The following is a 26,065-nucleotide window of genomic DNA, read 5'->3' on the forward strand; positions in this document are numbered from 1 at the left end:
CCCTCGCGAACACCCCTGGGGACACCATTGGGGACACCCATGGGGACACCCGTGGGGTCCGTCCTCACCTGCGCCGCGTCCCCGTGTCCCCCGGTCCCCAGCGTCCCCGTCCCCCCCGTGGCCACCACCGGGGCCACCTCCTTGGCCACCAGGGCCAAGAGCCACCCAAACCAGGGCCGGGGAGGGCGGGGGCGGGGGGGTGTTATATTTAGCAGCTCCCCAGCACCCTATCGAGTTTCGGCGTCCCCGCGCCGTCCCCGGTGCCATGGAGGGCGCGGGGGTGTCACGGGAGGGGACCCCCATGTCCCCCGCCCCCGTGTTGGCGTTGTGGCGTCAGGGCCCCCCAGCCAAAAAGCGTTACAAGGTGGTTTTGTTCTTCGAGGTGGAGATCCTGGACGCACGGACGCGGGAGAAGCTCTGCTTCCTCGATAAGGTAACGGGGACACGGGGACGGGGGGCGCGGGGTTGGGGACGGGGACGTCGAGGTGACGCCGTGTGTGTCTCACACCCCCCCCCTCCCCGGTCCTGCAGGTGGAGCCCAATGCAACAGTCGCCGAGATCAAGAGCCTGTTCAATAAGGCCTGTACGTGGGGATGGGGTGGGGACACGCGTGGTGGGTGGGGACATGTCACAGGGTCATGGGGACACAGTCATGGGGTGGTTGGGACCCTTGTTGTGACCAGAGATGCATCACAAGGCCATTGTGGTCACTCGTGGGACCTGTCACAGGCCCTTGGGGATGCACCATAGGGTGATGGTGACCCTCATGGTGACCAGGGGACACGTCACAGGTCCATGGGGACCCGCCGTGGGGTGATGGTGACCCTTATGGTGGGTGGGGATGCATTGGTGGGACATGGGGACCCTGTCACAGGGCGGTGGGGACTCTCGTCATGACCATCACAAGGCCATTGTGGTCACGTGTGGGACCTGGCACAGGCCCTTGGGGATGCACCATAGGGTGATGGTGACCCTCATGGTGTCCAGGGACACGTCACAGGTCCATGGGGACCTGCAGTGGGGTGGTGGTGACCCTCATGGTGGGTGGGGATGCATTGGTGGGACATGGGGACCCTGACATAGGGTGATGGGGACCCTCGTTGTGACCAGGGACATGTCACAGGTCCATGGGGACCCGCCGTGGGGTGATGGTGACCCTCATGGTGGGTGGGGACATGTCACAGGGCCATGGGGACCCTGTCACAGGGTGATTGGGACCTTCATCACAGCCAATATCATGTCATGAGGACATCATGGTCACCTATGGGACCTGTCACAGGCCCTTGGGGACCCGCCGTGGGGTGATGGTGACCCTCATTGTGACCAGGGACACATCACAGGTCCATGGGGACCCACTGTAGGGTGGTGGTGACCCTCATGGTGGGTGGGGACATGTCACAGGGTCATGGGGACACAGTCATGGGGTGGTTGGGACCCTTGTTGTGAGCAGGGATGCAGCACAGGGCCATTGTGGTCACCTGTCCCTTGGGGACCCACCGTGGGGTGATGGTGACCCTCATTGTGACCAGGGACACGTCCCAGGTCCATGAGGACCCACCTGGGGTGGTGGTGACCCTCATGGTGGGTGGGGATGCATTGGTGGGACATGGGGACCCTGACATGGGGTGGTGGGGACCCTCATTGTGACCAGGGACATGTCACAGGTCCATGGGGACCCACCATGGGGTGATGGTGACCCTCATGGTGGGTGGGGATGCATTGGTGGGACATGGGGACCCTGACATAGGGTGATGGGGACCCTCATCATGACCATCACAAGGCCATTATGGTCACCCATGGGACCTGTCACAGGCCCCTGGAGACCCGCCGTGGGGTGATGGTGACCCTCATTGTGACCAAGGACACATCACAGGTCCATGGGGACCCACCGTGGGGTGGTGGTGACCCTCATGGTGGGTGGGGACATGTCACAGGGTCATGGGGACACAGTCATGGGGTGGTTGGGACCCTTGTTGTGAGCAGGGATGCAGCACAGGGCCATTGTGGTCACCTGTCCCTTGGGGACCCACCGTGGGGTGGTGGTGACCCTCATTGTGACCAGGGACACGTCACAGGTCCATGGGGACCCACCGTGGGGTGGTGGTGACCCTCATTGTGACCAGGGACATGTTACAGTTCCATGGGGACCTGCCGTGAGGTGGTGGTGACCCTCATGGTGGGTGGGGATGTGTCAGTGGGACATGGGGACCCTGACATGGGGTGGTGGGTACCCTGGTCATTACTGGGGACATGTCACAGGGTCATGGGGACCCTGTCATGGGGTGGTTGGGACCCTTGTTGTGACCAGAGACCCATCACAAGGCCATTGTGGTCACCCGTGGGACCTGTCACAGGCCCTTGGGGATGCACCATAGGGTGATGGTGACCCTCATTGTGACCAGGGACACGTCACAGGTCCATGGGGACCCGCCGTGGGGTGGTGGTGACCCTCATGGTGGGTGAGGATGTGTCAGTGGGACATGGGGACACAGTCATGGGGTGGTTGGGACCCTTGTTGTGAGCAGGGACCCAGCACAAGGCCATTGTGGTCACCTGTCCCTTGGGGACCCACCGTGGGGTGATGGTGACCCTCATTGTGACCTGGGACACGTCACAGGTCCATGGGGACCCACCGTGGGGTGATGGTGACCCGTATGGTGGGTGGGGATGCATTGGTGGGACATGGGGACCCTGACAAAGGGTGATGGGGACCCTCATTGTGACCAGGGACATGTCACAGGTCCATGGGGACCCACCATGGGGTGATGGTGACCCTCATTGTGAGTGGGGATGTGTCAGTGGGACATGGGGACCCTGTCACAGGGTGGTGGGGACCCTCATCATGACCATCACAAGGCCATTATGGTCACCCATGGGACCTGTCACAGGCCCCTGGGGACCCGCCGTGGGGTGATGGTGACCCTCATTGTGACCAAGGACACATCACAGGTCCATGGGGACCCACCGTGGGGTGGTGGTGACCCTCATGGTGGGTGGGGACATGTCACAGGGTCATGGGGACACAGTCATGGGGTGGTTGAGACCCTTGTTGTGAGCAGGGATGCAGCACAGGGCCATTGTGGTCACCTGTCCCTTGGGGACCCACCGTGGGGTGATGGTGACCCTCATTGTGACCAGGGACACGTCACAGGGCCATGAGGACCCACCTGGGGTGGTGGTGACACTCATGGTGGGTGGGAATGTGTCAACCTGTGACATTGTGCCCATTGTGCCCATTGTGACACGATGGGGACCCCCCTTGTCACTAGGGCCCCATTGTGACATGATGGGGACGCCCTTGTCACTGGATCCCTGCTGTGACATCCTGGGGCCCCCATTTGTCCCCAGGTCCCATTGTGACACCCTGGGGACCCTCTTTGTCCCCAGGTCCCATTGTGACACCCCGGGGACCCTCTTTGTCCCCAGGGCCCATTGTGACACCATGGGGACCCCCCCCTTGTCCCCAGGGCCCATTGTGACACCGTGGGGACCCCCTTTGTCCCCAGGTCCCATTGTGTCACCATGGGGACCCCCTTGTCCCCAGGGCCCATTGTGACACCATGGGGACCCCCCCTTGTCCCCAGGTCCGATTGTGACACCCCGGGGACCCTCTTTGTCCCCAGGGCCCATCGTGACATCCTGGGGACCCCGCATTGTCCCCAGGTCCCATTGTGACACCATGGGGACCCCCCTTGTCCCCAGGTCCCATTGTGACACCATGGGGACCCCCTTGTCACTGGGTCCCCATTGTGACACTATGGGGACCCCCTTGTCCCCAGAGCCCATTGTGACATCCTGGGGACCCCCCCTTGTCCCCATTTCCCATTGTGACACCATGGGGACCCCCCTTGTCCCCAGGGCCCATTGTGTCACCATGGGGACCCCCTTTGTCACAGGGTCCCTGCTGTGACATCCTGGGGACCCCCTTGTCCCCAGGGCCCATTGTGACACCATGGGGACCCCCCTTGTCCCCAGGGCCCATTGTGTCACCATGGGGACCCCCTTTGTCACAGGGTCCCTGCTGTGACATCCTGGGGACCCCCTTGTCCCCAGGGCCCATTGTGACACCATGGGGACCCCCCTTGTCCCCAGGGCCCATTGTGTCACCATGGGGACCCCCTTTGTCACAGGGTCCCTGCTGTGACATCCTGGGGACCCCCTTGTCCCCAGGGCCCATTGTGACACCATGGGGAACTCCCTTGTCCCCAGGGCCCATTGTGGCACCGTGGGGACCCCCCTTGTCCCCAGGGCCCATTGTGACACCATGGGGACCCTCCTTGTCCCCAGGTCCCATTGTGACACCATGGGGACCCCCCTTTTTCCCCAGGGCCCATTGTGACACCATGGGGACCCCGCCTTGTCCCCAGGTCCCATTGTGACACCGTGGGGACCCCCCTTGTCCCCAGGTCCCATTGTGACACCATGGGGAACCCCCTTGTCCCCAGGGCCCATTGTGGCACCGTGGGGACCCCCCTTGTCCCCAGGGCCCATTGTGACACCATGGGGACCCCCCCTTGTCCCCAGGTCCCATTGTGACACCATGGGGACCCCCCTTGTCCCGTTGACCCATTGTGACATCCTGGGGACCCCCTTGTCCCCAGGACCCATTGTGACACCATGGGGACCCCCCCTTGTCCCCAGGTCCCATTGTGACACCATGGGGACCCCCTTGTCCCCAGGGCCCATTGTGACACCATGGGGACCCCCTTGTCCCCAAGGCCCCATTGTGACACCATGGGGACCCCCTTTGTCCCCAGAGCCCATTGTGACACCATGGGGACCCCCCCTTGTCCCCAGGTCCCATTGTGACACCATGGGGACCCCCCTTGTCCCCAGGTCCCATTGTGACACCATGGGGACCCCCCCTTGTCCCCAGGGCCCATTGTGACACCATGGTGACCCCCTTGTCCCCAGGTCCCATTGTGACACCATGGGGACCCCCCTTGTCCCCAGGTCCCATTGTGACACCATGGGGCCCCCTTGTCCCCAGGGCCCATTGTGACACCATGGGAACCCCCCCTTGTCCCCAGGTCCCATTGTGACACCATGGGGACCCCCCTTGTCACTGGGTCCCATTGTGACACCATGGTGACCCCCTTGTCCCCAGGGCCCATTGTGACACCGTGGGGCCCCCTTGTCCCCAGGGCCCATTGTGACACCGTGCGGACCCCCCTTGTCCCCAGGGCCCATTGTGTCACCATGGGGACCCCCTTTGTCACAGGGTCCCTGCTGTGACATCCTGGGGACCCCCTTGTCCCCAGGGCCCATTGTGACACCATGGGGACCCCCCTTGTCCCCAGGGCCCATTGTGTCACCATGGGGACCCCCTTTGTCACAGGGTCCCTGCTGTGACATCCTGGGGACCCCCTTGTCCCCAGGGCCCATTGTGACACCATGGGGAACTCCCTTGTCCCCAGGGCCCATTGTGGCACCGTGGGGACCCCCCTTGTCCCCAGGTCCCATTGTGACACCATGGGGAACCCCCTTGTCCCCAGGGCCCATTGTGGCACCGTGGGGACCCCCCTTGTCCCTAGGGCCCATTGTGACACCATGGGGACCCCCCCTTGTCCCGTTGACCCATTGTGACATCCTGGGGACCCCCTTGTCCCCAGGGCCCATTGTGACACCATGGGGACCCCCCCTTGTCCCCAGGTCCCATTGTGACACCATGGGGACCCCCTTGTCCCCAAGGCCCCATTGTGACACCATGGGGACCCCCTTTGTCCCCAGAGCCCATTGTGACACCATGGGGACCCCCCCTTGTCCCCAGGTCCCATTGTGACACCATGGGGACCCCCCTTGTCACTGGGTCCCATTGTGACACCATGGTGACCCCCTTGTCCCCAGGGCCCATTGTGACACCGTGGGGCCCCCTTGTCCCCAGGGCCCATTGTGACACCGTGCGGACCCCCCTTGTCCCCAGGTCCCATTGTGACACCATGGGGACCCCCTTGTCCCCAGGGCCCATTGTGACACCATGGGGACCCCCTTTGTCCCCTGGGCACATTGTGACACCATGGGGCCCCCTTGTCACTGTGTCCCCATTGTGACACCATGGGGATCCCCCCCCTTGTCCCCAGGGCCCATTGTGACACCATGGGGACCCCCTTTTGTCCCCAGGGCCCATTGTGACACCGTGGGGACCCCCCTTGTCCCCAGGGCCCATTGTGACACCATGGGGACCCCCCTGGTCCCCAGGGCCCATTGTGGCACCATGGGGACCCCCCCTTGTCCCCAGGGCCCATTGTGTCACCATGGGGACCCCCCCTTGTCCCCAGGGCCCATTGTGTCACCATGGGGACCCCCTATGTCCCCAGGGCCCATTGTGACACCGTGGGGACCCCCGTTGTCCCCCCGTGTCCGTGTCCCCGCGGTGCCACCCACGCTGTCCCCTCTGTCCCACAGACCCGCAGTGGTACCCGGCCCGGCAGTCCCTGCGCCTGGACCCCAGTGAGTGTCCCCAAGGTGTCCCCAAGGTGTCCCCAAGGTGTCCCCAGGTGTCCCCGCAGTGTCCCCGGGTGTCCGGTGGTGTCCCCAGGTGACCCTGGTGTCCCCAGGTGTCCCTGTGGTGTCCCCGCAGTGTCCCTGTGGTGTCCCCAGTGTCACTGCAGTGTCCCCACTGTCCCTGGTGTCCCCACTGTCCCCGGTGTCCCCACTGTCCCAGGTGTCCCCGCTGTCTCTGGTGTCCCTGGGTGTCCCCACTGTCTCCGGGTGTCCCCACTGTCCCCGGTGTCCCCACTGTCCCCACTGTCCCTGGATGTCCCCTGGTTGTCCCTGGGTGTCCCTGGTGTCCCCGGGTGTCCCCACTGTCCCCACTGTCCCCACTGTCCCCACTGTCCCCACTGTCCCTGGGTGTCCCTGGGTGTCCCTGCTGTCCCCACTGTCCCTGGGTGTCCCTACTATCCCCACTCTCCCCGCTGTCCCCACTGTCCCCACTGTCCCCAGCGTCCCTGGGTGTCCCCTCTGTCCCTGGGTGTCCCCGCTGTCCCCACTGTCCCTGGGTGTCCCCACAGTCCCCGCTGTCCCTGAGTGTCCCCACTGTCCCTGCTCTCCCCAGTGTCCCCAGTGTCCCCAGTGTCCCGGGTGTCCCCACTGTCCCCACTGTCCCCACTGTCCCTGGGTGTCCCCAGTCCCCGCTGTCTCCGCTGTCCCCACTGTCCCCGCTGTCCCTGGTGTCCCCAGCGTCCTGGGTGTCCACACTGTCCCTGGTGTCCCTACTGTCCCTGCAGTCCCCACTGTCCCCAGTGTCCCAGGTGTCCCCACTGTCCCCACTGTCCCTGGGTGTCCCTACTGTCCCCACTCTCCCCACTGTCCCTGGGTGTCCCTACTGTCCCCACTCTCCCTGGTGTCCTCACTGTCCCCACAGTCCCCACTGTCCCTGGGTGTCCCCGCTGTCCCCACTCTCCCCGCTGTCCCCGCTGTCCCCACTGTCCCCACTGTCCCCGGTGTCCCTGCTGTCCCTGGGTGTCCCTGCTGTCCCTGGTGTCCCCACTGTCCCCACTGTCCCTGGGTGTCCCCACTGTCCCATCTCTCCCCGCTGTCCCCACTGTCCCTGGGTGTCCCCAGTCCCTGCTGTCTCCGCTGTCCCCAGCGTCCCTGGGTGTCCCCACTGTCCCCAGCGTCCCTGGGTGTCCCCACTGTCCCCGGTGTCCTCACTATCCCTGGGTGTCTCTACTGTCCCCAGTGTCCCCGGGTGTCCCCACTGTCCACACTGTCCCCGGTGTCCCTGCTCTCCCGGGTGTCCCCACAGTCCCCGGTGTCCCCACTGTCCCCGTTATCCCCACTGCCCCCAGTGTCCCGGGTGTCCCCACTGTCCCCGCTGTCCCCACTGTCCCCAGTGTCCCTGGGTGTCCCAGCTGTCCCTGGTGTCCCCACTGTCCCCAGTGTCCCAGGTGTCCCCACTGTCCCCAGCGTCCCTGGGTGTCCCAGCTGTCTCTGGTGTCCCCACTGTCCCCAGTGTCCCTGGGTGTCCCCACTGTCCCCAGCGTCCCTGGGTGTCCCCACTGTCCCCACTCTCCCCACTGTCCCCACAGACCCCACTGTCCCTGGGTGTCCCCACTCTCCCTTGTCTCCCTGGTGTCCCTGCTGTCCCCGGGTGTCCCCGGGTGTCCCCACTGTCCCCGCTGTCCCCACTGTCCCCAGCGTCCCTGGGTGTCCCAGCTGTCCCTGGTGTCCCCACTGCCCCCAGTGTCCCGGGTGTCCCTGCTGTCCCCACTGTCCCTGGGTGTCCCCACTGTCCCTGTTCTCCCCACTGTCCCTGGATGTCCCCACTATCCCTTCTCTCCCTGCTGTCCCCACTGTCCCCAGTGTCCCTGGTGTCCCCAGTGTCCCTGGGTGTTCCCACTGTCCCATCTCTCCCTGATGTCCCCACTGTCCCTGGGTGTCCCTGCTGTCCCTGGGTGTCCCCACTGCCCCCAGTGTCCCAGGTGTCCCCACTGTCCCCAGTGTCCCTGGTGTCCCTGGGTGTCCCCATGTCCCCACGCCCGTGTCCCCATGCCCGTGTCCCCACGTCCCCACGCCCGTGTCCCCATGTCCGTGTCCCCATGTCCGTGTCCCCATGCCCGTGTCCCCGTGTCCCCATGCCCGTGTCCCCGTGTCCCCACGCCCGTGTCCCCATGCCCGTGTCCCCACGTCCCCACGCCCGTGTCCCCATGTCCGTGTCCCCATGTCCGTGTCCCCATGCCCGTGTCCCCGTGTCCCCACGCCCGTGTCCCCGTGTCCCCACGCCCGTGTCCCCATGTCCCCGTGTCCCCGTGTCCCCACGCCGGTGTCGCAGAGGGCCGCTCCCTGCGTGACGAGGACGTGCTGCAGACGCTCCCCGTGGGCACCACGGCCACCTTCTACTTCCGGGACCTGGGCGCCCAGATCAGCTGGGTCACGGTCAGTCTGTCCGTCCGTCCGTCCCCGTGTCCGTCCCCGTGTCCATCCCTCTGTCCCTTCACCTGTCCATCCATCCGTCCCTCTGTCCCTTCACCTATCCATCCATCTGTCCCTCTGTCCCTGTGTCCGTCCCTCTGTCCCTTCGTCTGTCTATCCATGCGTCCCTCTGTCCCCATGTCCATCCCTCTGTCCCTTCGTCTGTCTGTCCCCATGTCCCTCCCTCTGTCCCCATGTCCGTCCCTCTGTCCCTTCGTCTGTCTGTCCCCATGTCCCTCCCTCTGTCCCCATGTCCGTCCCTCTGTCCCTTCGTCTGTCCATCCATGCGTCCCTCTGACCCCATGTCCGTCCCTCTGTCCCTTCGTCTGTCTGTCTCTCCCTCCCTCTGTCCCCATGTCCGTCCCTCTGTCCCCATGTCAGTCCCTCTGTCCCTTCGTCTGTCTATCCATGCGTCCCTCTGTCCCCATGTCCATCCCTCTGTCCCCATGTCCATCCCTCTGTCCCTTTGTCTGTCAGTCCGTCTGTCCCTTCGTCTGTCGGTCCCTCCCTCCCTCCGTCCCTGTGTCTGTCCCTCTGTCCCTTCGTCTGTCTGTCCCTCCCACCCTCTGTCCCCTTGTCCATCCCTCTGTCCCCGTGTCCCTCCCTCTGTCCCTTCATCTGTCTATCCATGCGTCCCTCTGTCCCCTTGTCCATCCCTCTGTCCCCATGTCTGTCCCTCTGTCCCTTCGTCTGTCCATCCATGCGTCCCTCTGTCCCCATGTCCATCCCTCTGTCCCCGTGTCCTTCCCTCTGTCCCCATGTCGGTCCCTCTGTCCCTTCGTCTGTCTATCCATGCGTCCCTCTGTCCCCATGTCCATCCCTCTGTCCCCATGTCCATCCCTCTGTCCCTTTGTCTGTCGGTCCCTCTGTCCCTTCACCTGTTCATCCATCCGTCCCTCTGTTCCCGTGTCCGTCCCTCTGTCCCCATGTCCCTCCCTCTGTCCCTTCATCTGTCTGTCCCTTCGTCCCTCTGTCCCCATGTCCATCCCTCTGTCTCCGTGTCCGTCTCTCTGTCCCTTCGTCTGTCCATCCCACCCTCCCTCTGTCCCTGTGTCCGTCCCTCTGTCTCTTGTGTCTCTCTGTCCTGTCTGTCCGTGCATCACTGTGTCTGTCCTTGTGTCCCCCATGTCCCTCGTGTCTCCCCAGTGTTCCCAATGTCCCCATGTCCCCCGTGTCCCCCCATGTCCCCAGTGTCCCCATGTCCCCCCAATGTCCCCAGTGTCCCCCATGTCCCTTATGTCTCCCCAATGTCCCCAGTGTCCCCCATGTCCCTCGTGTCTCCCCAGTGTCCCCATGTCCCCAGAGTCCCCATGTCCCCCAATGTCCTCAGTGTCCCCCATGTCCCCTGTGTCCCCCCAATGTCCCCAATGTCCCCATGTCTCCTGTGTCCCCCATGTCCCCTGTGTCCCCTCAATGTCCCCAGTGTCCCCATGTCCCCTGTGTCCCCCATGTCCCCCGTGTCCCCTGTGTCCCCTATGTCCCCCTGGCCCCCCAGTGTCCCCCATCCCCAGTGTCCCCCCTGTCCCCAGTGTCCCCATGTCTCCCCAATGTCCCCAATGTCCCCATGTCCCCAGTGTCCCCATGTCCCCCCAATGTCCCCAGTGTCACCCTGTCCCCAGTGTCCTCATGTCCCCAGTGTCCCCATGTCCCACAATGTCCCCAGTGTCCCCCATGTCCCCTGTGTCCCCCCCATGTCCCCAGTGTCCCCATGTCCCCCAATGTCCCCAGTGTCCCCCTGTCTCCAATATCCCCATGTGCCCCCAATGTCCCCAGTGTCCCCATGTCCCTCTGTCGCTCACCCCCGGTCCGTCCGTCTGTCCGTCCGTCCGCAGGTGTTCCTGACGGAGTACGCGGGGCCGCTGCTCATCTACCTGCTCTTCTACTTCCGCGTCCCCTTCCTGTACGGGCCGCGCTACGACTTCACGGCCAGCCGGCACCACGTGGTGCAGTGAGTGACGTGGGACATGGGGACATTGGGGGCAGTGGGGACATTGGGCGCATTGGGGGCAATGGGGACATTGGGGGCAATGGGGGCAATGGGAGCATTGGGGGCAATGGGGGCAATGGGGGCATTGGGGGCAATGGGGGCAATGGGGGCATTGGGGACATTGAGGGCATTGGGGGCAATGGGGACATTTGGGGCATTGGGGGCAATGGGGGCATTGGGGACATTGGGGGCATTGGGGGCAATGGGGACATTGGGGGCATTGAGGGCATTTGGGGCAATGGGGGCAATGGGGACATTGGGGACATGGGGGGCATTGGGGGCAATGGGGGCATTGGGAACATTGGGGGCAATGGGGACATTGGGGGCATTGGGGGCAATGGGGGCAATGGGGACATTGGGGGCATTGGGGGCAATGGGGACAATGAGGGCATTGGGGACATTGAGGGCATTGGGGGCAATGGGAGCATTGGGGGCAAAGGGGACATTGGGGGCAATGGGGGCATTGGGGACATTGAGGGCAATGGGGGCATTGGGGACATTGGGGGCATTGGGGGCAATGGGGACATTGGGGGCATTGGGGGCAATGGGAACATTGGGGGCAATGGGGACATTGGGGGCATTGGGGGCAATGGAGGCAATGGGGACATTGGGGGCATTGGGGGCAATGGGGACAATGGGGGCATTGGGGGCATTGGGGACATTGGGGGCAATGGGGACACTGGAGGCAATGGGGACATTGGGGGCAATGGGGACATTGGGGGCATTGGGGGCAATGGGGGCATTGGGGACATGGGGGCATTGGGGGCATTGGGGGCATTGGGGACATTGAGGGCATTGGGGGCATTGGGGGCAATGGGGACATTGGGGGCATTGGGGACATTGGGGACATTGGGGGCAATGGGGACATTGGGGACATTGGGGGCATTGGGGGCAATGGGGACATTGGGGGCATTGGGGACATTGGGGGCATTGGGGACATTGGGGGCAATGGGGGCATTGGGGGCAATGGGGACATTGGGGGCACTGGGGCCAATGGGCACATTGGGGACATTGGGGGCAATGGGGACATTGGGGGCAATGGGGGCATTGGGGGCAGTGGGGACTTTGGGGGCATTGGGGGCAATGGGGGCAATGGGGACATGGGGAACATTGGGGACATTGGGGACATGGGGGGCATTGGGGACATGGGGGGCATTGGGGACATTGAGGGCATTGGGGGAATGGGGACATTGGGGAGATTTGGGGCAATGGGGGCAATGGGGACATTGGGGGCAATGGGGGCAATGGGGACATTGTGGGCATTGGGGGCAATGGGGGCATTGGGGGCAATGGGGGCATTGGGAACATTGCGGGCAATGGGGACATTGGGGGCATTGGGGGCAATGGGGACATTGGGGGCATTGGGGGCAATGGGGGCATTAGGGACATTGTGGGCATTGGGGGCAATGGGGACATTGGGGGCACTGGGGCCAATGGGCGCATTGGGGACATTGGGGGCAATGGGGACATTGGGGGCAATGGGGGCATTGGGGACATTGGGGGCAATGGAGACATGGGGAACATTGGGGACATTGAGGGCAATGGGGACATTGGGGGCATTGGGGGCAATGGGGGCAATGGGGACATTGGGGGCATTGGGGGCAATGGGGACATTGGGGGCATTGGGGACATTGGGGGCAATGGGGGCAATGGGGGCAATGGGGACATTGTGGGCATTGGGGACATTGAGGGCATTGGGGGCAATGGGGACATTGGGGGCATTGGGGACATTTGGGGCAATGGGGGCAATGGGGACATTGGGGGCATTGGGGGCAATGGGGACATTGGGGGCATTGGGGGCAATGGGGACATTGGGGGCATGGGGGGCAATGGGGGCATTGGGAACATGGGGAACATTGGGGACATTGGGCACATGGGGGGCATTGGGGACATGGGGAACATTGGGGGCATTGGGGACATTGGGGGCAATGGGGACATTGGGGGCATTGGGGACATTGGGGGCAATGGGGGCAATGGGGGCAATGGGGACATTGTAGGCATTGGGGACATTGAGGGCATTGGGGGCAATGGGGACATTGGGGGCATTGGGGACATTTGGGGCACTGGGGCAATGGGGACATTGGGGGCATTGGGGACATTGGGGGCAATCTGGACATTGGGGGCAATGGGGGCATTGGGGGCAATGGGGACATTGGGGGCACTGGGGCCAATGGACGCATTGGGGACATTGGGGGCAATGGGGACATTGGGGGCATTGGGGACATTGGGGGCAATGGGGGCAATGGGGACATGGGGAACATTGGGGGCATTGGGGACATTGGGGGCAATGGGGGCAATGGGGGCAACGGGGACATGTGGGACATGGGGGACATTGGGGGCATTGAGGACATTGGGGACATGGGGGGCATTGGGGACATTGGGGACATGGGGGACATGGGGGGCAATGAGGGCAATGGGGACACTGGGGGCAATGGGGACATTGGGGGCAGTGGGGACATTGGGGGCAATGAAGGCAATGGGGACATTGGGGGCATTGGGGGCATTGGGGGCATTGGGGACATGGGGGACATTGGGGGCATTGGGGACATTGGGGGCAATGGGGACAATGGGGACATGGGGGACATGGGGGATATTGGGGACATTGGGGGCAGTGGGAACATGGGGACATGGGGGACATGGGGGGCAATAGGGGCAGTGGGGGCAGTGGGGACATGGGGACATGGGGGGCAATGGGGGCATTGGGGACATTGGGGACTTTGGGGACATTGGGGGCATTGGGGGCAATGGGAACACTGGGGGCAATGGGGACATTGGGGACATGGGGGACATTGGGGACTTTGGGGGCATTGGGGACATGGGGAACATTGGGGACATTGGGGACATGAGGACATGGGGGACATGGGTGACATGGGGACATTGGGGACATGAGGGACATGGGGGACATTGGGGGCAATAGGGGCAGTGGGGGCAGTGGGGACATGGGGACATTGGGGACATGGGGGACACGGGGACATTGGGGGACAGGGGAACCTCATGTCCCCTCATGCCCCTGTGTCCCCCCATGTCCCCCCATGTCCCCCCATGTCCCCCCATGTCCCTGTGTCCCCATGTCCCCATGTCCTTATGTCCCATGTCCCCGTGTCCCCAGCCTGGCCTGCGCTTGTCACTCGTTCCACTACGTCAAGCGGCTCCTGGAGACGCTGTTCGTGCACCGGTTCTCGCACGGGACCATGCCGCTGCGCAACATCTTCAAGGTGACACCGCCACCCCCGCGTCACCCGGGCACCGCCTGTACCGTCCGCCTGTCCCCGACTGTCCCCAATGTGTCCCCACCGTGTCCCCACAGAACTGCACCTACTACTGGGGCTTCGCTGCCTGGATGGCGTATTATATCAACCACCCGCTCTACACCCCCCCCGGTGAGTGTCACCGTCACTGTCACCGTCACTGTCACCCCCTGTCCTCTGTCACGTCAACCACCCGCTCTACACCCCCCATGAGTGTCACTGTCACCGTCACTGTCACTGTCACCCCCTGTCACATCAACCACCCGCTGTACACCCACCCTGATGAGTGTCACCATCACTGTCACCATCACTGTCACTGTCACCTCCTGTCACCTCAACCACCTTCTGTACACCCACCCCGGTGAGTGTCACCGTCACTGTCACCATCACTGTCACCCCCTGTTTCCTGTCACATCAACTACCCACTCTACACCCCCCTATGGGTGTCACTGTCACCGTCACTGTCACCCCCTGTCACATCAACCACCCGCTCTACACCCCCATGAGTGTCACTGTCACTGTCACCATCACTGTCACCCCCTGACCCCTGTTACATCAACCACCTGCTCTACACGCCCCATGAGTGTCACTGTCACCATCACTGTCACTGTCACCCCCTGTCACATCAACCACCCGCTCTCCACCCCACATGAGTGTCACTGTCACCGTCACTGTCCCTGTCACCCCGTCACATCAACCACCCACTGTACACCACCCCGTCACTGTCACCGTCACTGTCACCCCCTGTCCTCTGTCACATCAACCACCTGCTCTACACCCCCCCGTGAGTGTCACTGTCACCATCACTGTCACTGTCACCCTGTCACATCAACCACCCACTGTACACCCCTGTGTCACCGTCACTGTCACCCCCTGTCACATCAGCCACCCACTGTACACCCCCTGGGAGTGTCACCGTCACTGTCACTGTCACCCCCTGTCCCCTGTCACATCAACCACCCGCTCTACACCCCCCATGAGTGTCACTGTCACCATCACTGTCACTGTCACCCCCTGTCACAACAACCAGCTGTACACCCCCTGGGAGTGTCACCGTCACTGTGACCGTCACTGTCATCCCCATGTCCCCATGTGTCCCCATGTGTCCCCATGTCCCTGGGGACACCGTGGGGGTGTCACCGTCCCTGACCCCGCCCCGTGTCCCCATGTGTCCCCATGTGTCCCCATGTGTCCCCATGTCCCTGGGGACACCGTGGGGGTGTCACCGTCCCTGTGTCCCCATGTGTCCCCATGTGTCCCCATGTGTCCCCATGTCCCTGGGGACACCGTGGGGGTGTCACCGTCCCTGACCCCCCACCGTGTCCCCCAGCCTATGGTGACGAGCAGGTGAAGCTGGCGCTGGCCGTCTTCCTGGTGGGTGCTGGGGGGCACTTGGGTGCTGGGGGGGGGGCACATGGGTGCTGGGGGGGGTGGGGAAGGGCAGGTGGGTGTTGTGGGCCACCGGGTGGGTGTTGTGGGGCACCGGGTGGGTGCTGGGGGGTTTGGGGGGGGGGGCTGGGGTGGGTGCTGGGGGGGGTGGGGAGGGCAGGTGGGGGTGGGGGGTACCAGGTGGGTGCTGGGGGGGGGGTGGGGGGAGGTGGGGGTGAGGGGCCCACGTGGGTGCTGGGGGAGTTTGGGGGGGTCTGAGATGGGTGCTGGGGGGGGGTGGGGGGGTCTGGGGTGGGTGCTGGGGGGGGGGGGGTGGGGGGGGAGGTGGGGGTGTGGGGAGGTCCGATTGGGTGGAAAAGGGGGGGAGGGAGGTGGGGGGGGGACCAGGTGGGTGCTGGGGGGGGAGGGGAAGATGGGGGCGGGGGGACACCGGGTGGGTGCTGGGGGGGTTTGGGGGGGTCTGGGGTGGGTGCTGGGGGGGAGTGGGGGGGGAGGTGGGGGTGGGGGGTACCAGGTGGGTGCTGGGGGGGGTGGAGGGGGGAGGTGGGGTTGGGGGGAGGTCCGGTTGGGGGGGGGGGGGGGGGAGGGAGGTGGGGGGGGGCACCAGGTGGGTGCTGGGGGGGGGGAGGGGAAGGTGGAGGGGGGGGACACCAGGTGGGTTCTGGGGGGGGAAGAAGAAGTGGGGGGGGGGGTGCTGGGGGGGGTGGGGGGGAGGTGGGTGTGGGGGACACCAGGTGGGTGCTGGGGGGGGCTCCGGGTGGGTGCTGGGGGGGTTGGGGGGGAGGTGGGTGGGGGGACACCGGGTGGGTACTGGGGGGAGGGGGGGGGGGGGGGGGTGCCGGGTGCCACCCGCAGCTCAGGGACTCAGGGACCCCCCCCGTGTCCCCCCCACCCAGTTCTGCCAACTCGGCAACTTCTCCATCCACGTGGCCCTGAGGAACCTGCGCCCGGCGGGTGAGGGGACGGGGGGACATGGGGACATGGGGGGACATGGGGACAGGGGGACATGGGGGGACATGGGGGGATGTGGGGACATGGGGGACACGGGGACATGGAGACATGGGGACATGGGTGTCCCTGGGGTGTCCCACAGGTGTCCCTGGGTGTCCCATGGGTGTCACATGAGTTTCCCTGAGGTTTCCTCTGGGTGTCCCTAGGGTGTCCTACGGGTGTCCATGGGTGTCCCTCGGGTGTCCCATGGGTGTCATATGGGTGTCCCATGGGTGTCCGAGGTGTCCCATGGGTGTCCCTGGGTGTCCCATGGGTGTCACATGGGTGTCCCTGGGGTGTCCCATGGGTGTCCCTGGGGTGTCCTGTGGTTGTCCATGGGTGTCCCATGGGTGTCTCATGGGTGTTCTATGGGTGTCCCATGGGTGTTCCTGGGTGTCACACGGGTGTCCCTGGGGTGTCCTATGGGTGTCACACAGGTGTCACACGGGTGTCCCTGGTTGTCCCTGGGGTGTCCCATGGGTGTCCCACAGGTGTCCCATGGGTGTCCCATGGGTGTCCCATGGGTGTCACACGGGTGTCCCTGGGGTGTCCCATGGGTGTCCCTGGGGTGTCCTGTGGTTGTCCATGGGTGTCCCTCGGGTGTCCCATGGGTGTCCCATGGGTGTTCCTGGGTGTCACACGGGTGTCCCTGGGGTGTCCTATGGGTGTCACACAGGTGTCACACGGGTGTCCCTGGTTGTCCCTGGGGTGTCCCATGGGTGTCCCACAGGTGTCCCATGGGTGTCCCTGGGTGTCCCATGGGTGTCACACGGGTGTCCCTGGGGTGTCCCATGGGTGTCCCTGAGGTGTCCTGTGGTTGTCCATGGGTGTCCCTCGGGTGTCCCATGGGTGTTCCTGGGTGTCACACGGGTGTCCATGGGTGTCCCACGGGTGTCCCTGAGGTTTCCTATGGGTGTACCTGCGGTGTCCTACGGTTGTCCATGGGTGTCCCTTGGGTGTCCCACGGGTGTCCCTGGGGTGTCTCACGGGTGTCCCTGGGGTGTCCTATGGGTGTCACACAGGTGTCACACAGTTGTCCCTGGGTGTCCCACGGGTGTCCCTGGGGTTGTCTGGGGTGGCCCGGGGGTGTCTCTGGGTGTCCCATGGGTGTCCCTGGGGTGTCCTGTGGGTGTCCCATGGGTGTCCCACAGGTGTCCCATGGTTGTCCTATGGGTGTCACACAGGTGTCACACGGGTGTCCCTGGGGTGTCACATGGATGTCCCTGGGGTGCCCTATGTGTGTCCCATGGGTGTCATACAGGTGTCCCATGGGTGTCCCATGGGTGTCCCCGGGGTATCCTATGGAGATCCCTGGGGTGTCCCCCAGGTGTCCCATGGGTGTCCTATGGGTGTCACACAGGTGTCACACGGGTGTCCCTGGGGTTTCCTCTGGGTGTCCCTGGGGTGTCCTGTGGTTGTCCATGGGTGTCCCTCGGGTGTCCCATGGGTGTCATATGGGTGTCCCATGGGTGTCACACGGGTGTCCCACAGGTGTCCCTGGATGTCCCATGGGTGTCACACGGGTGTCCCTGGGGTTTCCTATGAGTCTCCATGGGTGTCCCTTGGGTGTCCCATGGGTGTTCCTGGGGTGTCCCATGGGTGTCCCTGAGTGTCCCACGGGTGTCCCTGGATGTCCCATGGGTGTCACACGGGTGTCCCTGGGGTTTCCTTTGGGTGTCCATGGGTGTCCCTTGGGTGTCACATGGCTGTCCCATGGGTGTCCCACGGGTGTCCCTGGAGTTGCCTGGGGTGGCCCCAGGGGTGTCTCTGGGTGTCCCATGGGTGTCACTGGGGTGTCCTGTGGGGGTCTCTGGGGTGTCCCACGGGTGTCCCTGGGGTGGCCGGGGGGTGTCTCTGGGGTGTCCCACGGGTGTCACACATTGTCCCGTGGGTGTCCCATGGGTGTCCCGTGGGTGTCCCTGGGGTATCCTATGGGGATCCCTGGGGTGTCCCATGGGTGTCCCTGAGTCTCCCGTGGGTGTCCCATGGGTGTCCCTGGGGTGTCCCGTGGGGGGTCCCTGGGGTGTCCTGTGGGGGTCCCTGGGGTGTCCCACGGGTGTCCCACGGGTGTCCCGGGGGGTCCCACATTTTGGGGGTTCCAGGCTCCAAGACGCGGAAGATCCCGTACCCCACCCGCAACCCCTTCACGTGGCTGTTCCTGCTGGTGTCCTGTCCCAACTACACCTACGAGGTGACAGCGCGGGGACACCGCGCGGGGGACAGTGCTGGGGTGACACCGCTGGGGGGGACAATGCTGGGGTGACACCGCTAGGGTGACACTGCTGGGGGAGACAATATTGGGGTGACACTGCAGGGGTGACACTGCTGGGGGTGACACTGCTGGAGGTGGCACTGCTGGGGTGACACCGCTGTTGTGACAATGCTGGGGTGACACTGCTGGGGTGGGTGACACTAATGGGGTTGGTGACACCGCTGGGGTGACACCGCTGGGGTGACACTGCTGGGGTGACACTGTTGGGGAGGGGACAATGCTGGGGTGACACCGCTGGGGTGACACTACTAAGGTGACAATGCTGGGGTGACACTGGCGGGGTGACACCTCTAGGGATGACACTGCTGGGGGTGACACTGCTGGGGGGGACAATATTGGGGTGACACTGCAGAGGTGACACTGCTGGGGTGACACTGCTGGGGGTGACACTGCTGGGGGTGACAATGCTGGGGTGACACTGCTGGGGTGGGTGACACTAATGGGGTTGGTGACACTGCTGGGGTTACACCGCTGGGGTGACACTACTGGGGGTGACACTGCTGGGGGGGACAATGCTGGGGTGGGTCACACTAATGGGGTTGGTGACACTGCTGGGGTGACACCGCGGAGGCGACAATGCTGGGGTGACACTGGCGGAGTGACACCTCTAGGAGGTGACACTGCTGGAGGGGACAATATTGGGGTGACACCGCTGTTGTGACAATGCTGGGGTGACAATGCTGGGGTGACACTGCTGGGGTGGGTCACACTAATGGGGTTGGTGACACTGCTGGGGTGACACCACTGGGGTGACAATGCTGGGGTGACACTGCTGGGGTTGGTGACACCAATGTGGGGGTTGGTGACACTAATGGGGGGGTTGGTGACACTAATGGGGTTGGTGACACCAATGGGGTTGGTGACACCAATGGGGTGTGACCCCCCCCAGGTCGGGTCCTGGATCGGCTTCACCATCATGACGCAGTGTCTGCCCGGTGAGCGCGGGGACACGGGGACACGGGGGACGGTTGTGACGGGGGGACCCTGCGGGGGATGGGCCACCCCGGGGGTGTCCCCATGGCCCCTGTCACCTCCATGTCCCGCCCTGGGGTCCCCATGTCCCCTCCATGTCCCCTGTCCCACCCTGTGTGCCCATGTCCCCTGACACCCCCATGTCCCACCCTGTGTGCCCATGTCCCCTGACACCCCCGTGTCCCATGTCCCACCCTGGGGTCCTCATGTCCCCTGACACCCCCATGTCCCACCCTGGGGTCCCCATGTCACCCCCATGTCCCACCCTGGGGTCCCAATGTCCCCTGTCACCCCCATGTCCCACCCTGGGGTCCCCATGTCCCCTCCATGTCCCACCCTGGGGTCCCAATGTCCCCTGACACCCCCATGTCCCACCCTGGGGTCCCCATGTCCCCTCCATGTCCCACCCTGGGGTCCCCATGTCCCCTCCATGTCCCACCTTGGGGTCCCAATGTCCCCTATCACCCCCATGTCCCACCCTGGGGTCCCAATGTCCCCTGTCACCCCCATGTCCCACCCTGGGGTCCCCATGTCCCCTCCATGTCCCACCCTGGGGTCCCCATGTCACCCCCATGTCCCACCCTGGGGTCCCCATGTCCCCTCCATGTCCCACCCTGGGGTCCCAATGTCCCCTGTCATCCCCATGTCCCACCCTGGGGTCCCCATGTCCCCTCCATGTCCCACCCTGGGGTCCCAATGTCCCCTGTCATCCCCATGTCCCACCCTGGGGTCCCCATGTCCCCTCCATGTCCCACCCTGGGGTCTCCATGTCACCCCCATGTCTCACCCCGGGGTCCCCATGTCCCCTCTATGTCCCATGTCCCACCCTGGGGTCCCCATGTCCCCTCCACGTCCCATGTCCCACCCTGGGATCCCCAAGTCCCTTGTCACCCCCATGTCCCACCCTGGGGTCCCAATATCCCCTGTCACCCCCATGTCCCACCCTGGGAGCCCCATGTCCCCTCTATGTCCCATGTCCCACCCTGGGGTCCCTATGTCCCCTGACACCCCCTCATGTCCCACCCTGGGGTCCCCATGTCCCCTCTATGTCCCATGTCCCACCCTGGGGTCCCTATGTCCCCTGACACCCCCCCATGTCCCACTCTGGGGTCCCCATGTCCCCTGTCCCACCCTGGTCTCCGTGTCCCCCCTCCAGCTGCCCAGATGTCCCACCCCCTGGTGTCCCCATGTCCCTCACGTGTCCCCTTGTCCCCGACGCGTGTCCCGTGTCCGTGACGCGTGTCCGTGTCCCAATGTCCCCGATGCGTGTCCCTGTGTCCCTGACATGTGTCCCCATGTCCCCAACGTGTGTCCTATGTCCGTGACACGTGTCCATGTCCCTGTGTCCTTGATGTGTGTCCCCGTGTCCCTGACGTGTGTCCGTGTGTCCGTGATGCATGTCCCTTGTCCCCGTGTGCCCGACATGTGTCCCCCTGTCCGTGATGCGTGTCCCTGTGTCCGTGATGCATGTCCCTTGTCCCCGTGTCCCCGATGCGTGTCCATGTCCCCATGTCCCCGACACGTGTCCCTGTGTCCCCAACGCTTGTCCCATGTCCGTGATGTGTGTCGCTGACGCGTGTCCCATGTCTGTGTCCCCATGTCCCTGACACATGTCCCATGTCCGTGTCCCTGTGTCCCCGATGCGTGTCCCATGCGTGTGACGCGTGTCCGCGTCCCGTGTGTGTGACGTGTGCCCTGTCCCGTGTGTGACGCGTGTCCGTGTCCCGTGTGGGTGATGCGTGTCTGTGTCCCTGTGTCCCCGATGCGTGTCCCATGTGCGTGTGACGTGTGTCCGTGTCCCGTGTGAGTGATTCGTGTCCATGTCCCATGTCCATGATGCGTGTCTGTGTCCCTGTGTCCCTTATGCGTGTCCCGTGTGTGTGAGACGCGTGTCGGTGTCCCACGTGTGACGTGTGTCCATGTCCCGTGTCCATGACGCGTGTCCGTGTCCCTGTGTCCCCGATGTGTGTCCCGTGTGTGGGTGACGCGTGTCCGTGTCCCGCATGTGACGCGTGTCCCCTGTATGTGACGCGTGTCCGTGTCCTGCGTGTGTGATGCGTGTCCGTGTCCCGTGTGGGTGACGCGTGTCCGTGTCCCTGTGTCCCCGATGCGTGTCCCATGTGTGTGTGACGCGTGTCCGTGTCCCGCGTGTGACACGTGTCCGTGTCCCATGTCCATGACGCGTGTCTGTGTCCCTGTGTCCCCGATGCGTGTCCCGTGTGTGTGACATGTGTCCGTGTCCCATGTGTGACGCGTGTCCGTGTCCCGTGTGGGTGACACGTGTCCGTGTCCCATGTCCATGATGCGTGTCTGTGTCCCTGTGTCCCCGATGCGTGTCCCGTGTGTGACGCGTGTCCGTGTCCCATGTGGGTGACATGTGTCCCGCGTGTGACGCGTGTCGGTGTCCCGCGTGTGACGTGTGTCCATGTCCCGTGTCCATGACATGTGTCCGTGTCCCTGTGTCCCCGATGCGTGTCCCATGTGTGTGTGACGCGTCTCCATGTCCCATGTGTGTGTGACGCGTGTCGTGTCCCGCGTGTGTGACGCGTGTCCGTGTCCCGTGTGGGTGACGCGTGTCCATGTCCCACATGTGACGCGAGTCCGTGTCCCACGTGTGACACGTGTCCGTGTCCCTGTGTCCCCGATGCGTGTCCCGTGTGTGTGTGACGCGTGTCGTGTCCCGCGTGTGACGCGTGTCCATGTCCCATGTCCATGACGCGTGTCCGTGTCCCTGTGTCCCTGATGCGTGTCCTGCGTGTGACGCGTGTCTGTGTCCCACGTGTGTGACGCGTGTCCGTGTCCCGTGTGTGACGTGTGTCCGTGTCCCGTGTGTGTGAGAGACGCGTGTCCGTGTCCCTGTGTCCCCGATGCGTGTCCCGTGTGTGTGACAGGTGTCCGTGTCCCGCGTGACGCGTGTCTCGTGTGTGTGACGCGTGTCCGTGTCCCGTGTGGGTGACGCGTGTCCGTGTCCCTGTGTCCCCGATGCGTGTCCCATGTGTGTGTGACGCGTGTCCGTGTCCCATGTCCATGACGCGTGTCTGTGTCCCTGTGTCCCCAATGCGTGTCCCGTGTGTGTGACATGTGTCCGTGTCCCATGTGTGACGCGTGTCCATGTCCCGCGTGTGACGCGTGTCCGTGTCCTGCGTGTGACACGTGTCCGTGTCCCATGTCCATGACGCGTGTCCGTGTCCCTGTGTTCCCAATGCGTGTCCCATGCGTGTGTGACGCGTGTCCGTGTCCCGTGTGTGTGACGCGTGTCCGTGTCCCGCGTGTGACGCGTGTCCGTGTCCCGTGTGGGTGACGCGTCTGTGTCCCTGTGTCCCCGATGCGTGTCCCATGTGTGTGTGACGCGTGTCCGTGTCCCATGTCCATGACGCATCTGTGTCCCTGTGTCCCCAATGCGTGTCCCGTGTGTGTGACGTGTGTCCGTGTCCCGTGTGGGTGACGCGTGTCCGTGTCCCGCGTGTGACGCGTGTCCGTGTCCTGCGTGTGACACGTGTCCGTGTCCCATGTCCATGACGCGTGTCCGTGTCCCTATGTTCCCAATGCGTGTCCCATGTGTGTGTGACGCGTGTCCGTGTCCCGCGTGTGACGCGTGTCCGTGTCCCGTGTGGGTGACGCGTCTGTGTCCCTGTGTCCCCGATGCGTGTCCCGTGTGTGTGACGCGTGTCCGTGTCCCATGTGGGTGACGCGTGTCCATGTCCCATGTCCATGATGCATGTCCGTGTCCCTGGGTCCCCGATGCGTGTCCCGTGTGTGTGACGCGTGTCCGTGTCCCTGTGTCCCCGATGCGTGTCCCATGTGTGTGTGACACGTGCCGTGTCCCGCATGTGACACGTGTCCATGTCCCACGTGTGACACGTGTCCATGTCCCACGTGTGACGCGTGTCCGTGTCCCGTGTTGATGACGCATGTCTGTGTCCCTGTGTCCCCGATGTGTGTCCCATGTGTGTGTGACGCGTGTCCGTGTCCCATGTCGGTGACGCGTGTCCCGTGTGGGTGACGTGTGTCCCGCGTGTGACGCGTGTCCGTGTCCCGTGTGTGTGACGCGTGTCCATGTCCCTGTGTCCCCGATGCGTGTCCCATGTGTGTGTGACGCGTGTCCGTGTCCCGCGTGTGACACGTGTCCATGTCCCATGTCCATGACGCGTGTCTGTGTCCCTGTGTCCCCGATGCGTGTCCCGTGTGTGTGACATGTGTCCGTGTCCCATGTGTGACGCGTGTCCGTGTCCCGTGTGGGTGACACGTGTCCGTGTCCCATGTCCATGATGCGTGTCCCGTGTGTGACGCGTGTCCATGTCCCGTGTGGGTGACTCGTGTCCGTGTCCCTGTGTCCCCGATGCGTGTCCCGTGTGTGACGCGTGTCCGTGTCCCATGTGGGTGACATGTGTCCCGCGTGTGACGCGTGTCGGTGTCCCGCGTGTGACGCGTGTCCATGTCCCGTGTCCATGACGTGTGTCCGTGTCCCTGTGTCCCCGATGCGTGTCCCGTGTGTGTGACGCGTCTCCATGTCCCGCGTGTGTGACGCGTGCCCGTGTCCCCATGTCCATGACGCGTGTCCATATCCCTGATGTGTGTCCCATGTGTGTGTGTGACGCGTGTCCGTGTCCCATGTGTGTGTGACGCGTGTCCGTGTGGGTGACGCGTGTCCCGCGTGTGACGCGTGCCGTGTCGGTGGCAGTGGCGCTGTTCTCGCTGGTGGGCTTCGTGCAGATGGCCATTTGGGCGCAGGGGAAGCACCGCAGCTACCTGCGCGAGTTCCGCGAGTACCCGGCGCTGCGCTCGCCCATCGTGCCCTTCCTGCTGTGACACCGAGGGGACACTGCGGGGACACCCCCCGTTCCTGCTGTGACACCGCGGGGACACCCCGGGGACACCCCCGGATCGTCCCCTTCCTGCTGTGACACCAAGGGGACACCATGGGGACACCCCCGGATTGTCCCCTTCCTGCTGTGACACCGCGGGGACACCCCTCGTTCCTGCTGTGACACCACGGGGACACCCTGGGGACACCCCCGGGTTGTCCACTTCCTGCTGTGACACCGCAGGGACACCCCGGGGACACCCCCTGTTCCTGCTGTGACACCGAGGGGACACCATGGGGACACCCCCGGATTGTCCCCTTCCTACTGTGACACCGCGGGGACACCATGGGGACACCCCCGGATTGTCCCCTTCCTGCTGTGACACCGCGGGGACACCCCTCGTTCCTGCTGTGACACCACGGGGACACCCTGGGGACACCCCCGGGTTGTCCACTTCCTGCTGTGACACCGCAGGGACACCCCAGGGACACCCCCTGTTCCTGCTGTGACACCGAGGGGACACCATGGGGACACCCCCGGATTGTCCCCTTCCTACTGTGACACCGCGGGGACACCATGGGGACACCCCCGGGTTGTCCCCTTCCTGCTGTGACACCGAGGGGACACCCCAGGGACACCCCCCGTTCCTGCTGTGACACCGAGGGGACACCATGGGGACACCCCCCCATTGTCCCCTTCCTGCTGTGACACCGAGGGGACACCGCGGGGACACCCCCTGTTCCTGCTGTGACACCGAGGGGACACCATGGGGACACCCCCGGATCATCCCGTTCCTGCTGTGACACCGCGGGGACACCGTGGGGACACCCCCCGTTCCTGCTGTGACACTGCGGGGACATCCTGGGGACACCCCCGGGTTGTCCCCTTCCTGCTATGACACCGAGGGGACACCCCAGGGACACCCCCCGTTCCTGCTGTGACACCAAGGGGACACCCCCCGGTTGTCCCCTGGGACACCATGGGGACACCCCCAATCATCCCCTTCCTGCTGTGACACCGAGGGGACACCCCGGGGACACCCTCGGGTTGTCCCCTTCCTGCTGTGACACTGCAGGGACACCCCGGGGACACCCCCTGTTCCTGCTGTGACACCGAGGGGACACCATGGGGACACCCCCGGATTGTCCCCTTCCTACTGTGACACCGCGGGGACACCATGGGGACACCCCCGGGTTGTCCCTTTCCTGCTGTGACACCGAGGGGACACCCCAGGGACACCCCCCGTTCCTGCTGTGACACCACGGGGACACCCTGGGGACACCCCCGGATCGTCCCCTTCCTGCTGTGACACCAAGGGGACACCCTGGGGACACCCTCCGTTCCTGCTGTGACACCGTGGGGACACCCCCCCACACACCCTGCAGGGCCACCCTGGGGACAGCGGGGACACCCTGACCTGTCCCTGTCACCCCTGGGGACACCCCAGTGCCACCCCGAGCCAGCAGCAGGGACGGGGACACCAGGA

At 64.4% G+C, this 26,065-nt stretch overlaps 1 protein-coding gene across 1 annotated transcript; it reads left to right on the top strand.

Annotated features, from left to right (window-relative positions):
- Nucleotides 1-265: 265 nt before the first annotated feature.
- On the top strand, nt 266-24,674 carry TECR (trans-2,3-enoyl-CoA reductase; the record flags this gene model as incomplete). The annotated part of the gene is made up of 12 exons (XM_080361422.1): nt 266-433; nt 532-583; nt 6,406-6,450; nt 8,777-8,880; nt 10,749-10,864; nt 14,013-14,118; nt 14,211-14,283; nt 15,482-15,525; nt 16,437-16,494; nt 18,633-18,721; nt 19,692-19,737; nt 24,456-24,674. 12 exons carry the CDS (start codon nt 266-268, stop codon nt 24,581-24,583), a joined length of 1,029 nt encoding a protein of 342 aa, XP_080217548.1. The 3' UTR covers nt 24,584-24,674.
- Between the last annotated feature and the right edge of the window lie 1,391 nt (nt 24,675-26,065).

The sequence above is a fragment of the Nesoenas mayeri genome (genome assembly GCF_963082525.1).
Source record: "Nesoenas mayeri genome assembly, chromosome: 31".
Classification (NCBI taxonomy): Eukaryota; Metazoa; Chordata; class Aves; order Columbiformes; family Columbidae; genus Nesoenas; species Nesoenas mayeri.